General features: G+C 46.4%; 1 protein-coding gene across 2 annotated transcripts; it reads left to right on the forward strand.

Annotated features, from left to right (window-relative positions):
- Window positions 1-459: 459 nt before the first annotated feature.
- LOC108921680 (14-3-3 protein epsilon-like) lies at window positions 460-11,779 on the forward strand. Of its 2 annotated transcripts, XM_018731283.2 has the most exons (7): window positions 460-726; window positions 6,931-7,130; window positions 7,735-7,841; window positions 8,092-8,298; window positions 8,388-8,524; window positions 9,161-9,203; window positions 10,670-11,779. In XM_018731283.2, the coding sequence occupies exons 1-6, from the start codon at window positions 663-665 to the stop codon at window positions 9,166-9,168; spliced, it is 723 nt and encodes a 240-aa protein (XP_018586799.1). In that variant the 5' UTR covers window positions 460-662; the 3' UTR covers window positions 9,169-9,203; window positions 10,670-11,779. The 2 variants fall into 2 exon arrangements, with proteins under 2 accessions (XP_018586799.1, XP_018586798.1); XM_018731282.2 differs by lacking the exon at window positions 9,161-9,203 and having other exon boundaries at window positions 463-726.
- Window positions 11,780-13,651: the final 1,872 nt, after the last annotated feature.

Consider the following 13,651-nt stretch of genomic DNA (forward strand, 5'->3'; position numbering starts at 1 on the left):
GCTCCCGTTCCTGGTATAGTCCAGGAAGGTTTACATTCCAGCCCCCCTACTGTAATCCTGTACATCTACCTGGAGATATTCTAACAAAGCTTGAAAATATTTCCACCATTTTCATAACGAATCAGCAGTCGTTTTATTTACGAAAGCACACAACATTAAAATTAAACATTTTTGTGGTCACAGAATTCAATACATTCTACTTGGCCAGGAGGGCAGGAGAGCGAGAGCGGAACACTTTTTTACACCAAATAAACCGGTTCCCACGCAGCAAGCACCAGGGAAATGCGTTGCTGTTGCTCGTAGCGGATGATTCCGAGGGTGGCCGTCAGCAAGTAAAACGAGTACGTCGTCCGCACGCGTCGTTACTATGGAGTGGTTGCTATGAAGCGAAAGAGGTGCGTATGCACGGCCGGTGTGACGTGTTTGTGCGTGCGCGCCCTTCTGCGCGCACTTCTAGGTTAGAGGCCCGGATGAGGCTTCGCCGCCATTTTTAGTGGAGCTCTGCCGGTAGAGAGGGGGGACGCGCAGAGCCGTCGCTGTTCTGCCGCTTGGAGCCGCCGCCCGACAGACACTCGCCCACTGCCGCACCTCTTTTCCCTCCCTCCCTCCTTCCTTTCCTCCCTTCACCCGCAGGAAGAGCGCACTTCCCGGCCCCGAGCGCCATGGGAGACCGCGAGGACCTCGTGTACCAGGCCAAGCTGGCCGAGCAAGCGGAAAGATACGACGGTAAGCCCGCCGGGGCGCTTGTGTCCCGCCGCGGTGTCGCTAGCGATCCTCTCTCGCCCTCAGGTCCCTTTTTTCCCGGTGTCCTTCGTACGACTGACGGACCTGAGGCACCAGGACATGGTGGATGATGGAGCCGGTCGGGATGGCCGCCCGGGAGACGCATACCGACTACGGTGGGGAGAGACAAAATGGCGGCCATCAGGCGGTTGGCGGCGAGACCCCGGGGCGCGCGCCGCCGCAGGGCGAGGCGGTCGCACGAGGTGCCGCACGCGGCCCGCAGCTCGCACTTGACTTCCCCTGCGGCCGCTGCTCACTCAGCCAGCGGCGAAGAATGGCGGACAAACTAGGGGCGCTCGCTCGGCGATAAAACAGAACTTAAGTTATAAACTAGCGCAAATACACAGCAGACGTTCCGTCTGACTCGAGGTGCCCTTCCAGTTGTTTCTCTCTGCTCTTACTCGGCTTGAGGAACTTCTCGCTTAGCGCGCGCCGGCCCGTCGTGCCCCTAGCTTCTGGCTGGGATCTAAGTCAGTATATATTTATATTACTATTATTTACCAAGAAAGCAGATTGACGGAATCCCAAAAAGGGACACACACAGAGTTAATGAAGTATTCGTTGTGGTGTTGTAGTGACGCACTCCGGAAAAAGGGTGTGAGCGCGCCGTTGCTCTTGTTTTCTTAACGTGCCTGACGCCTCGCGCACAGCCACGTGCATCCTGAGCAACGCGTAGCCATGATTTGTTGGCACTTTCTACCGCAGCCTTTTGTACGCTGTTTATTTTCATCTGGCATCCTTGTTCAAGATTACTACCTGATGGATAGTCAACTTTACACTGGTTCATCCTGATAATTTGGCATGGTATTCTTTTTGTACCCTTGATCAAGGGTGAGGGAGGGACTTGAACCAACTACCTTAAGGTTAGGGTTAGGTGCTGACCCTGTGATACCACCTGGTGCCACAGGTTAATCATGTGGAATGGCCAGTTCGGTGTTCGCGTGTGAATTGAAAAATGGGTATCTGGGGGTAGAGTTTGTTTGCTAATATATTCATTTATTAATTTGTTTATCCAGGAGCACATACTCCTGGGGGGGGGGGGTCTTTAAAGCTCTTAAATCTTCTCATTTGCTTTATGGCAGATTTTCTTTTGATGGAGTTTGGATAGTTTATTGGATATTATCAAATTGTTGGCTAAGGTTTTCTTTTTTTTCGGGGGGGGGGACACCTCTTTGCTACAGAATTTTTGTACCACCTTTTTGAATGTAAATTTGATTGTCAAAAGCTGTTGTGGAGAGAAGACAGTCAAGAAATTTTCTGATTTAAACTTCACTTGGTAATTACATTTTATCTGTTCATGATGAGCCTGCCATTATACTGTTTTATTATTAATGAAGACTTGCTGGGAGGGCCACACACTGAGCACCATGGGTGTTATCCTGCACCTCATTTACACTCTCATTATGTTCGTGGTCTTGTTTGCTGAAGCTGTGGAACACCAGTCGATGAGAGCACTGTGCTCATCCACACACCGTGTAGTCTGTTTCATCAGCTCCTGCGGTCACCAAGGCCAGAGGTCTGGACAGCGGAGAGAAGCGCCAGACTCAGGAATTCTTTTCTGTGTAGTCTGTATTCATTTTAATGTAAAAATACTCCTTGAAGAGAGGTTTTACATTGGCTGCATAGAAATGGGTTGTGTATGTGTGTTGATGACTTGAACTGATGAGCTTTGAGTCTGTCCCCCTCTTCTTCCATCTGATTTGCCCACTAACTGAACTGCACCACTGGACAGTGCATGTACCAGTCTTCTAGCTGAGCTGCATGGAGTGAAGATATACAAGACCCTCGTCCTGTCATATGAATGTGTGAAAGTGCTGCTAATGTAGAGCTCAGTTACCTGCGTATCTAACAGTAGGAAAAGTCCAAACTTGTTGCAGTCCTTGTTTTGTCGTTGTTTCCACGGCAGTGTTTTGCTCTTGTTGGCAAGTAGGTTGGTCACTCTTTGTGCAAGGCCCTTTACACCATCAGTGAGTATCCCTGCCTTTTCCTTGCTTCATATGGGGCTGTTTTTTTTTTTCTTTTTTTTCTTTTAACTCTGATACTGCAAGCAGTACTGTTTTTAATAACACACACTTCAAACACAGGGTTGCTGTGATCAACTGCTAAAAGGGCTTATACATTGGGGTGGAGTGTTTTCATTGCTGCCCTGCTCAGCCTTTTCCACTAGGTGTTTCTGTCATTCCTGCTGAAGGGTGCTGTTGGATTACATAACATGAGCAAAATTGCATGGAAGGGTTAAAAAAAAAAAAAAAAAAGCACTTTGTTAGTCACAGTGACTTGAGTGGTTGAAGATCTGTACATTAGTGTCACAATGATGCTCAGCACAATACCCAGTGTGCACTGTACTGCCATTTGGCCCCACTTTCTATAGCATTATAGAACCAGAAATAACGAGGAAGCCAGTTCAGACCCCTCCAAATGGATGAAGGTCAGTAGGTGGTATGGTGGAGGTTTGCTGGGGGGTTGTCTCTATTAATGCTATGTCCTGAAAGTATGTACCCCTTACTCTTCCTGTGCGGAACTGCTGAATCTCTCCCTAGATTTAAGAAGGGTCTCAAAATTCACCTCTTGGACCCTGATCTCCTAAGTGCTCAATATATGTGATGTGCTTATAGGTTTAAAAATTTTTGTTGATAAAACCTTTATAGAGCTACTTGTTCACTGGTTTCCTTGGTGATGTGTGACGAATGGGTTGTGGAATCTGTTGATGTAATGCACGTTGTCTATTGTTCTCAGACAAGTACGTCACTAGAGGAAAGCATCTGCTGAATGAACAAATGTAAATGCTCATACAGGGTGGTCCTATGGAGGTCAATCTCTGAGTCACATGTGGGCTCCCCCATTACTCCTCTCACTCTTCTGTCTGTTGCTTTGACTACGTCACGTGCACAGACAGGGTCCATCAAGCTATTTCTGCCACCTTCGTCTTGGCATCTTTGCTCTCTGTGTTCGAATGTGACAGGCCTGTAACTTCCTGACACCTGCCTTGGTGGACTTGAACCAGATGGCTCCTTTATGTTTCAAGCTTGAGGAGGTGTCCGGTCCCCCCCCTAGTGCTGCTTCAGATGTTACCATAGGTGATGGGCACAGGGTGTCATGATTTGTGTAATTTTTGGGGCCAGGGTAGTTTACCAGCTGGTACTCAATTTCACATTTCAAGTCAAAGAAACATGCTCAAATGGCTAAATAGGAGGTAAAGGTTGAGTGCCATGGATATTTCCACGCGTCCTTCTGTCAAATTTGAGCACCTTTGTTGCGAGCTGTGCTCTGTCTGTGGAGATGTTGCATTTCCTGTGTTTTGGCTTATGGTTCTGCCTTGAGGGTGTGTTTTGTCCCAGCCACGTCCTTTCCTGACCTGAAGAACGGGGGACAGTCCTGCAGCTTCTAACAACTCGGTAGCATAAAAGGAATGACTCACTTTTGAGTTTTGGTGGGTTTGAGCCTGAGATTGTGTGTTTGGGGCATTGAAAGGTTCGGTGATGCTTTTGGAAACACCTGAACCATGGTGAATGGGGAGGAAATCCAGGCACTGGTTATTTTTTGTACTTGTGGTCATCTAGGGTTATATGCTCATATACCAGGTCACTTCTGACAAAATGGATACATAATGCTGGCACAGTTGATTAGGCTCATTTACTAATGTCCTTGTAAATAGTCATCTCACACTAAGGGTTTGCCTACGAAGTACGGCCCCGGTGGATGTGTGAGCAATGGCTGGCTCCTAGTTCAGCTGCCACGCCTGCCGTCTGCCTTTTCAAATTAGTTGGTGGGTTGTGTTAAGGCTGTATTTGACAGATCATATTATGCTGGAGGACACATGGCACTTGGGTAAAACTAATTTAAATAGTGTATAGTGCGTTAATTTTTTTTTTTTTTTTTTAGACTGGGTAGTGTTTCATGCTACTTGAAATTTACTGAAACAATGCAGAGTCTAGCTTCCTACTCAGGTGCACAGCTTGAGAAATCAAGGCTCTTTGTGCAAGTTGAAGTCTTTTTCTGATGTGCACTGAGAGTGGAGGGGTGTGTTTTTTAAGTATTCTGTTTACGGGGTGGTTGGGGGTCATGTTGTGTAGCTCTTCTTGGGAAGGCTTTAAGATCCGTGTTCCGTTTCAAACTGCGGCAGTGTGGTGCCATGTTCTTTTCTCCGGCCATTGCATGAGCTTCTATTTGTCGTCAAACGCCCTTCGTTGAGATTAACAGTTCACTTCTTTCGCTTCCCCTCTGCGTCTGCCAAGGTTTGGCTGTATGTTACATTGGAATTAGTTCAGATCTATTTTTAGATCATTGGGTAAACGTTTTAAAATTGTGAAAGGACCATGTGTCATTTCGCTTGTCAAGGACAATGGAGATACTGGGCCAGTGTCTTCTTGGGAACAATTATAAATATCAGATTACTTCCCAGGGGGACTTGAGAAGCACTGAGTGAGCTCCCTCTGCCAGAGCTGAGAGGTGTGTATGTTTGAAACGGCAGTGTGTTAAGGTGTGACTCCCTATCCACTTTCCGCACAGACATGATTCTGCTGGTTTGAATAGACATTGTGCCAGCTATGGTGAAGAGGTAACAGGCCTGGGTTCTTTCAGGATGTTTTCCACCTGTCGAAGTCACTCCACACTTGGGCTTTCTCCTCTCTGTGGAGCATGTATAGATTAAGGTGGTAAGTGGTATGGCACCAATAGCTTCTGGTTTCAGGTCCCAGGATGGATGTTCTGCAGTGCCCAGTGTTGTCTTTTCCCTGTGTTTGTGAAGTTGCTGTTTGTGAACATGAAGGCACTGCTCCTCTTTAGTCCCAAGTACTGCACATACTGGTTCATCGGGGTGTTCTGTCCTGTGTTAAATGGATGGTACACGTGTGAGCTGTGTCACTTGCTAGGATTAAAGCATTCACCACGAGTAACTCTGCCTTTGGCTCTGTGGTCTCTGGTCCCTGTACTGCTAACCGTGTGCCCTGTCCAACCCTAATCCCCACTTTCTCCTGGGGTAAGAAGCTTATTTTACCATGACTCACTCAAGCAGCTCTGCACAGTGGGGTGGGAGGGAACATGTCTGGAAGGATGACCTGTTCATGCAGAGCCCAGTCTGTTTTTGCTTGCTCTGCCCATCAGTTGGGCTTGAGTGTGACAGCACAGTGCAGTCCTGAGGTTTCGCTCATTGCCAGCAGTTGATGTGATTTGGAACACTAAAAGTAGCCTGCCATTCAGACTTAATGGGTTGGTGACTGTGGAAGCCTGTTTTTCTAGATTGGCATGTTGCTATGCTGTAGTGTCAGGTTGCTATGTGCTTTGTGCCAAATCCAGTGGTACTTTCAGCCATTATAGCGTTTCTGTCTGGAGATGCAGATGTTTGACGCCACAGGGTTGTCATGGCAATACTGGTTAGCTGTAGCATGGGGAAGGGGGTTTTGCTTTTTTCTGCAATGGTCCAGAGCGGCTCTGTAAATTGGGGGTGAGGGGACGGATTATTCTAATTTTGTTTTCATTAGCGTCACACTGAAGCTCACTCTGTCCTGTTTATCTGGCTGAGTTAGATTTTTAAGTATTCAGATGTTTTCTAGTTTATTTGTAGCATTCTTCGATTATTCTCTAAAACGTGTCAGTGGGGCAGCAGACACAACCGGTGTTTATTACCAATAGATAACTGTAAAGTGGACAGAAACAGGAGTGGGGGACTGCTGTGATCCAACTCGCTTCTGCGGTTTTTACATCTTATCGGGTGTTCTTGACTGTCAGTGATCAATAAGAGGAGGAATGTTGCACATGTCTGAGATGAGTCAGTCAACCAGCATTGAAAAGGTGTTTATGGAGATTATGTATTTTCAGTAGTTTCTATTTTAATGTAGCCTGATTTTAGTGTTACAAATTATAGCTCATGTTTAGACTTTTATACAACCTAACCAGTGAATAAATTTAAGGGACCTGCATCTCTTTTATTAATCGTGACTGGATGATTTCAAAGTTCTGAACAAAAACTAAAGACTTCTATTTGCAGTGATGTTTGTAAGTTAAGAGAAACAAACAAATGGAACAGACACTATAAAGAAACGGTACATCTTAAGACACAAATTCCAGTCATATGTGGACAAAGATGAGCATCATGTTTTTTCTATGTAATTTGAGGAGTTTCATGCCCCATTCTGCTCACTTCCACAGAAATGGTGGAGTCCATGAAGAAGGTGGCAGGCATGGATGTTGAGCTGACTGTGGAAGAGCGCAACCTGCTTTCTGTGGCCTACAAGAATGTGATTGGAGCCAGAAGAGCATCGTGGAGGATCATCAGCAGCATTGAGCAAAAGGAAGAGAACAAGGGTGGCGAGGATAAGCTGAAGATGATCCGAGAATACAGGCAAACGGTATGATAAGCCTGTAGGCAAGGATCATGCATGTGAACTCCTCTCAGCCTTGCTCATCTCCCCCATGGAGAGGTTACATGTTTTGAGTTCTGTGAGTTGTCCCATTACTGACCTGCGGCAGCAGGGCAAAATTGTCATATATTTCCTAAGTGCTATAACTAAACACTGTGATACCTTTGGGTTTTCTGTGAAGTACTTGATTACTAGTGTTAATGTGGTGTGAGAGCTGGACATCTTAAGGTTGCTTCCATTGGCTCTGTCCCCAGGGCCTGGATTCCTGATAGTCTTCATGAATGACCATGAGTCTCAATGAATGATCTTGCTGTTTATGTGCCTGTGGAGGCCAGAGCTGTAGTGTGCAGTGTCATAGGGAGGTACTAAATGCTGTCACTGCAGAATGCTAACCAGTTACAGCTGAAACTGGTCATACCTGCTGGATGGGGGCAGGGCACCAGCAGGCATCCAGTAGAGATTACTGATGTTTTTTCTCCCCCTGGTCAGTAGGCTCAGGCCAAGTCATATCTACTGTAAAGTATAATGGATGTGTGTCTCTTCTTTTCAGAAGAGCTGTTCTGTTCTGTCTCAAACTTGTGTGTGCCTGCAGGTTGAGACGGAGCTTAAGTCCATCTGCAACGACATTCTGGATGTACTGGACAAACATCTCATTCCGGCTGCAAACACCGGCGAGTCCAAAGTCTTCTACTACAAAATGTACGTGTGTTTGGCGCGGCCATGTCATAATTACTGTGGACCGGGAAATTACTGAAACAATTCAGAGTCCAGGAAACTTGAGCCCAAATTATTCTGAAGCAGGAAATTGAGTTCTTGGGATTCCAAGATACTAGTTGTGTAATCCAACCCCAGGAAAATGTGGAAGGCGAATTCTGCCTCCCCTCTCTAATTGAAATGAAAATGTACAGTCCTTCAGGGGGCATGTTACCTCATCCTGTGTTGCCTACAGGAAGGGAGACTACCATCGGTACCTGGCAGAGTTTGCTACAGGGAATGACAGAAAGGAGGCCGCAGAGAACAGCCTAGTGGCGTACAAGGCTGCGAGCGACATCGCCATGATTGAGCTGCCGCCCACGCACCCCATCCGCCTTGGCCTCGCCCTCAACTTCTCTGTGTTCTACTACGAAATTCTTAACTCGCCCGACCGCGCCTGCAGGTTTGTTTCAAAGCTCTCTGGAGGCGACGGTCCACTCTGTGCCAGTTTGATGTATGCTTTGTGCCCCACCCACCTGTTCTCTGCTGCAGGTTGGCGAAGGCTGCATTCGACGACGCCATCGCAGAACTGGACACGCTGAGTGAAGAGAGCTACAAGGATTCAACGCTCATCATGCAGTTGCTACGCGACAACCTGACGCTATGGACATCGGACATGCAGGGAGATGGTGAGCATGTGGGAATGTGTCTAGAGGCAACAGAGCTGGCTGGGTGGTGGTTCGCATCCCCTCGCAAACGTTTAATTTCAGAGCCAATACACTTGGAAGTTGCTTCACTAGATGAAGGGCTACAGTGGCGGTGATGGAGAAGCTAATGTTGGAACAGTCATTCTCCTAGGCACGCTTACGCACAGTAACGCACGGCTACAAAGTTTGCCCTCACTTCTGTCAGTTATGTGGTTCAGTGACATCACCTGTTATTTCCTGAAGAATTTTTGTTGCACTGTTGACTGAAACATCCAGGATGTTCTGGAATATAAAGTTTAATATACATTTGTATAGATTATAAATCCTAACATTTTATCAGATGTTTGGACTGGGTAGCTAAATTGAGAGTAAATTATTTTGTGCTTACTCTGCTATAGGTTGTTTCTTCACTGCATTCCAAGCTGCAGCAGTAGGACTTTTTCTTAGGCACCTGGTCTTTAGCTCTTTCTCCTCCCATTTACCTTCAAATTCTGCCTGCTTCAGCTCCAGTACTGTGACTGGTTGTACTCTGCCCTTTCCTGACTCCACACTGAAAGCTCAGCTATGTGCCTCTTGGTCCTCACCTCACTTTTCTCTCTCCATTCTCTCTTCATATAGATTCCTAAGGAAAAAAACTCCATTCCCTCTAAAACTGTACTTTGTAAGTCATTTTTCCTGCCTTAAGTGCCATTTTCTCCTGCTCTGTCTCACTAATGCTTCACTGCATCTTCATCACCGCCTTCTTCAACCTTCCATGAACTGCTTTTGTTCTAGGGTTGGCCAGGTGAGGCTCCCGTGTTCCCCACAAGGAATGTTCTGTGTTTAACCACGACCATTTTCAGAGGCCCATCACTGGTCAACTTTAGATTGCTCCAATAGTGTGTGCGTGTTGAGAGCAGTGTGGCAGGGCAGTGGTCTTCTTGCGCTGTGTCTAACCTCCCTGTGGAACCTGTGTCCACCAGGGCTCCGGTGATGACGATCGTACGACGATGGCAGGAGAGTGAGTTTCAAGTCATACGCTTGCTGGAAGATGCTCTGCTCTTCCCATTTTTGAATGTTTCAGTAGATCCCAGCAGGACACTGCAAACTAGGGTCTGCTTTCTGAGTTTGAGATGAGGTTGGGGTAGTTCTCAAAGGTTGTTTTGCAACTGCATCCAGCAGGAGGTAGCAGCACTAGGTTGTCAGTCTTAACAAATGTTTTACAGTGTTTGCTGAAGGGTCTGTCTTAGCTGTCAGACATGCTTTGTCACAGTTGTCCTTAACTGTCACAGGTGCTGCAGGGACCAGTTAGTGTTTGGGTAAATAATGGCCAATGTGGGGTATTCATTTAGTTGACCACTTTTAGTTGTGCTTCATGTTAGTGACCGGTGATCACTAAGATAAAGAACATTGCACGTTTATGGAATTTTTTTTTTTTTTTTTTTTTTTTTTTTTTTTTTTTTTTTAAGTAGGAGTTTGAATAAATTGTTTTTATTTACTTCTAGTTTTTAATTCTGCACCTCAAAGTTATAAATAAATCTTAAGTACTTTTTTTATTGTGGCTACACTGGAGATTTTTACCAAACCTAACCAGTTAGTAAAATCAGGGTTATGTTAGTAATTAACCTTTTAGTCATTGTGACATGCAGCAAATAGCCTCAAGTAGACTTCACTCCCAGCTGTGTTTGTAAACAGAGCAGCGGGTGTTGGTCAGGATGATGCTGATGTAGATGATATGGTTGCTCTGCTTTGCCCTTTGCCCAGGCAGTTGTGGGCTTGTTGTACGGCGACTACCAACGTGCGGCAGGTTCGTGTTCGTCGCATACCTGTCAGTGTTTGAAGGACATTGCTGGAGCATTTAGGCTTTCTTCTCAGTCAGCACTGGGGTGCGACGAGCTGTAACAAACGGTTCTCCTAGTCAGCATTACCTCTGGACCCCTGGATATGCTGACGTGCCTTACTGAGTGCATGCCTCCAGCACCCCCAGCCCCACTCACACCCTCATGTTGGCAGGCGGTGCCTGGGTGGCACCTTGTGCATTCATACCTGCCAGAATGCAGGTCACAGCTTTGGCGTGCAGAGCGCATGCGTGTGGTGAGCTCATGGCTCTGCTTGCTGACAGCACCCTCCCCTATCTTCTATCCTCAGGTGAAGAACAGACTAAAGAAGCGCTGCAAGATGTTGAGGATGACAACTAGTGAAATTTCATGGCCAACACGAGACCCCGCTCCCTTGCCCTGCGCACACTCCCTGTCCTCGCCCACACGTCATCACGCTGGGAGCCACCAGTCTCTGCTCTCACCATCGGCTCTCCTTGTGCCCCCTCCCTCGACCCTTAGTTCTTTCTTTTTTTTATGAGTCTGTTTTTTTTAAATGCCAGTTTCCTTTAAAGAACTTCAATTTTTCTGGAAGATGGAGATTAGTCCTGGAATATCGCTGCCCCTTCCCACTCCTCGTTCCCTTACGACCCGGTACAAGCTCACTTGACCGCCGTTGGACCTGAAACCATTCGCTGTTTTTCTTCAGATCCCCCTCCCTCCCTTCACTCTGCATTTTTATCAGTTGCTGGATGTATTTTGAGTAATGTTCATGTAATTACAGAAATTTTTATTACCAAAACATCTGCTATATTTAGATGTGGGGTACTGTAATTCTGTGTTTAGTGCGAAAATTAGAGAAGGGCATTTGCATTAAAGAGGAGTAAAGTGCCCTTTCTTAAGCCGTTAGCTTTCTGTTGCCGTTTCGGAGGAATTGACCAGGAAGCCTGACGGTTCAGCTGAAGCGAAATGCCCCCCCATCTCCGCTGCTGCAGTGGTTACCGTCGCGTTGTGTGGTGTGTGGACTGTACTTTGTGCTCAAATACTGTACGGCACGCAGCTCCTGTTCTTTCCAGGAGCCGTCCCGATGGTCCCATGAAGCCTCGCCGCTTTGCAAGACCCCTCATTTGAGGAGGAGATAAAAACGAATGAAACTAAAGCAGGTGTGCATTGGCCTCTGATAAAAAATCATGTTTTTACGACCTGCATGTGATGAGCAAATTTTTTTTTTCTTTTGTTTCTGCTGCCCCTCCTCTCCTTTCTCATTCTTTTCTCTTCACCTCTCGCTCGTTTTTTCTTTTGTTTGGTATGTGTAACTTGAATCTAATTTGTACTACTGGATATTTGACTGGAGCCACACATACAGTCTGTATTGTTCTTACTGAAACACAGCATGGAATCAACATTAAACTTAAAATAAAAGACCTGAATTAAAAATCCAGTGTTGTCCTGTGTAGTGTTTACGGGGGCCGAGTCCTTGTCCCTGATGAGACTTAACAGCTCTCATCAATATAAAGTGTGTCTTGGAACACCTCTGCGGTCTCGAAAGGACACCCACCCGTCGCAGCACCTATACATTTACTTTTTTTTTTTTTTTTTTTTCCCTGTTTAGCAGATGCTTTTCTCCAAAGTGACGTACATCTCAGAAAATACGTGTTCATTGCAGTAGCAGGAAGAGAAAGCTGGATGTAGATGTGTGAGCTTAAGTGCAGTTTCTTTCCACCATATGGGTAGCTGAATAGTTTTATCAGAATATCCACATACCTGATCACCTTCCTAGTAATATTTTTTGGAGATGCATATATAAACATTTCCATTACATTACAGGAGTAACTGCATTAAAGGTACATGAGTGTGAAGGTGTATTTATGCCCCCGGGGGATATCGACAAGCTAAATATGGGTTTTGGGCTTACTCACTCCTGAATTTTAAGTCCTGAAATTGATCTGGCACCCAGGTCAACTAATGTACTGCTCTTTAGTTTTTCCAGCTCATTGTCATAACACGTTTTAATTGAAAGTTTATGGTATGCTGTATAAATTTACATTTCTGCACAGATTTCTCCAAAGACCTACAAATCAGACTACAAAATTTAGAAGGCAGACTGAACCAAACAAAAAACTTTATTCTTCCATCAGTTTACCAGCCTCTGTTAAAGTGTGCATTATAATCCATATCTAGTTGAATATGAACCTTCCAGCGCTGCCAGCCAGTTATGATTTTGCACTCCTAACAGTATATTATATATTGTGAAGTAACAGGAGGGGGATTCGACCCGGCAACCTTCCGATTCCTCTTAATTTTAATTATATTAACACACTGGCGTCCTTTGCCACCCTAAGACGTGCAGAGGAAACGAGTCTTTTTACTCCGCTGGAACCAGTGAAGAGGCAGCTGACTGGGGGCTGCGCTGCGCAGCTGACTGGCGGCTGCGCTGCACTGACAGGAGCCGAGCGGCAGGGGGCAGCAGCGCGCTCTCAGTGCGCAGCCGCAGGGTGGGGCGCAGGAACACGTGGCGGAGAATAATCAGACAAAAATGCGCCGCTTGCACAAACACGGAGAAGAAGCTTGAAAAATGTGGCACACGCTACAAAATTAATAAAGAATCCTTTACCACCAAGCTCTGTTTCGACAGTGAAGCGACGAAAAGCTCCACATCGACAGAGTTTTGCATATAATTTGTTCAAATCCTTCATGAGAAAAGTGCTGCAACGCCACAGTACCACGATAAGATAAACAAGGCAGCATTTAAGTTGATTAGTTTCCTGTTACCGTTACATTGCTGTAACATTATCGTATTTTGGAGCAGTTTTCGCGCCGCGCCGCGACTCACTAGCGCCACCGTGCGGCCGCTCCGCCCCGCCCCGCTTCCTGCTCGAGGCTGCGGATGCCGTGAGGTGGCCGGTGGGCGAAGCCAGGAGACGCTCTTCGCACTCCGTCCGCGTGGGACCCTGCTCTTGCGCTCCTGAAACACAGTATTTCCACTAAGCTCATTTATGATCATGGTTGTCACTTATTTTCCACGCGCGATGACACGACGTTGATGTGTCTCCGCCTCCGTCGCGATCCGCCTGTTTCATTTTGACTCTTCGGACCCGTTTACTACAGCAGCACATGGTGGGGTGGCTGTGCGATAAGTTATCGTTATCATAAGATCTGCACGAGGGTCTGAAACCCACAACCGACGCGGAACGCTTTTTCTTTCCGGTGGACCTGGACTGGAGCGCGCGAGACGGACGGGGATCCCCGACCCCGTGAAGCTGCTCTATAAAACTTTTTTTCTTTAAAAAAAAAAAAAAAAAAACATTTTTGA

This window comes from Scleropages formosus, chromosome 25, assembly GCF_900964775.1.
Source record: "Scleropages formosus chromosome 25, fSclFor1.1, whole genome shotgun sequence".
NCBI classification, from domain to species: Eukaryota; Metazoa; Chordata; class Actinopteri; order Osteoglossiformes; family Osteoglossidae; genus Scleropages; species Scleropages formosus.

Excerpts from the sequence above, each read along its gene's own strand:
- LOC108921680 (XM_018731282.2), top strand. The coding sequence starts at position 663 with ATGGGAGACCGCGAGGACCTCGTGTACCAGGCCAAGCTGGCCGAGCAA. Across the intron at positions 7,131-7,734 it reads TCCGAGAATACAGGCAAACG|GTTGAGACGGAGCTTAAGTC; the intron begins GTATGATAAGCC and ends GTGTGCCTGCAG. Across the intron at positions 7,842-8,091 it reads AAAGTCTTCTACTACAAAAT|GAAGGGAGACTACCATCGGT; the intron begins GTACGTGTGTTT and ends TGTTGCCTACAG.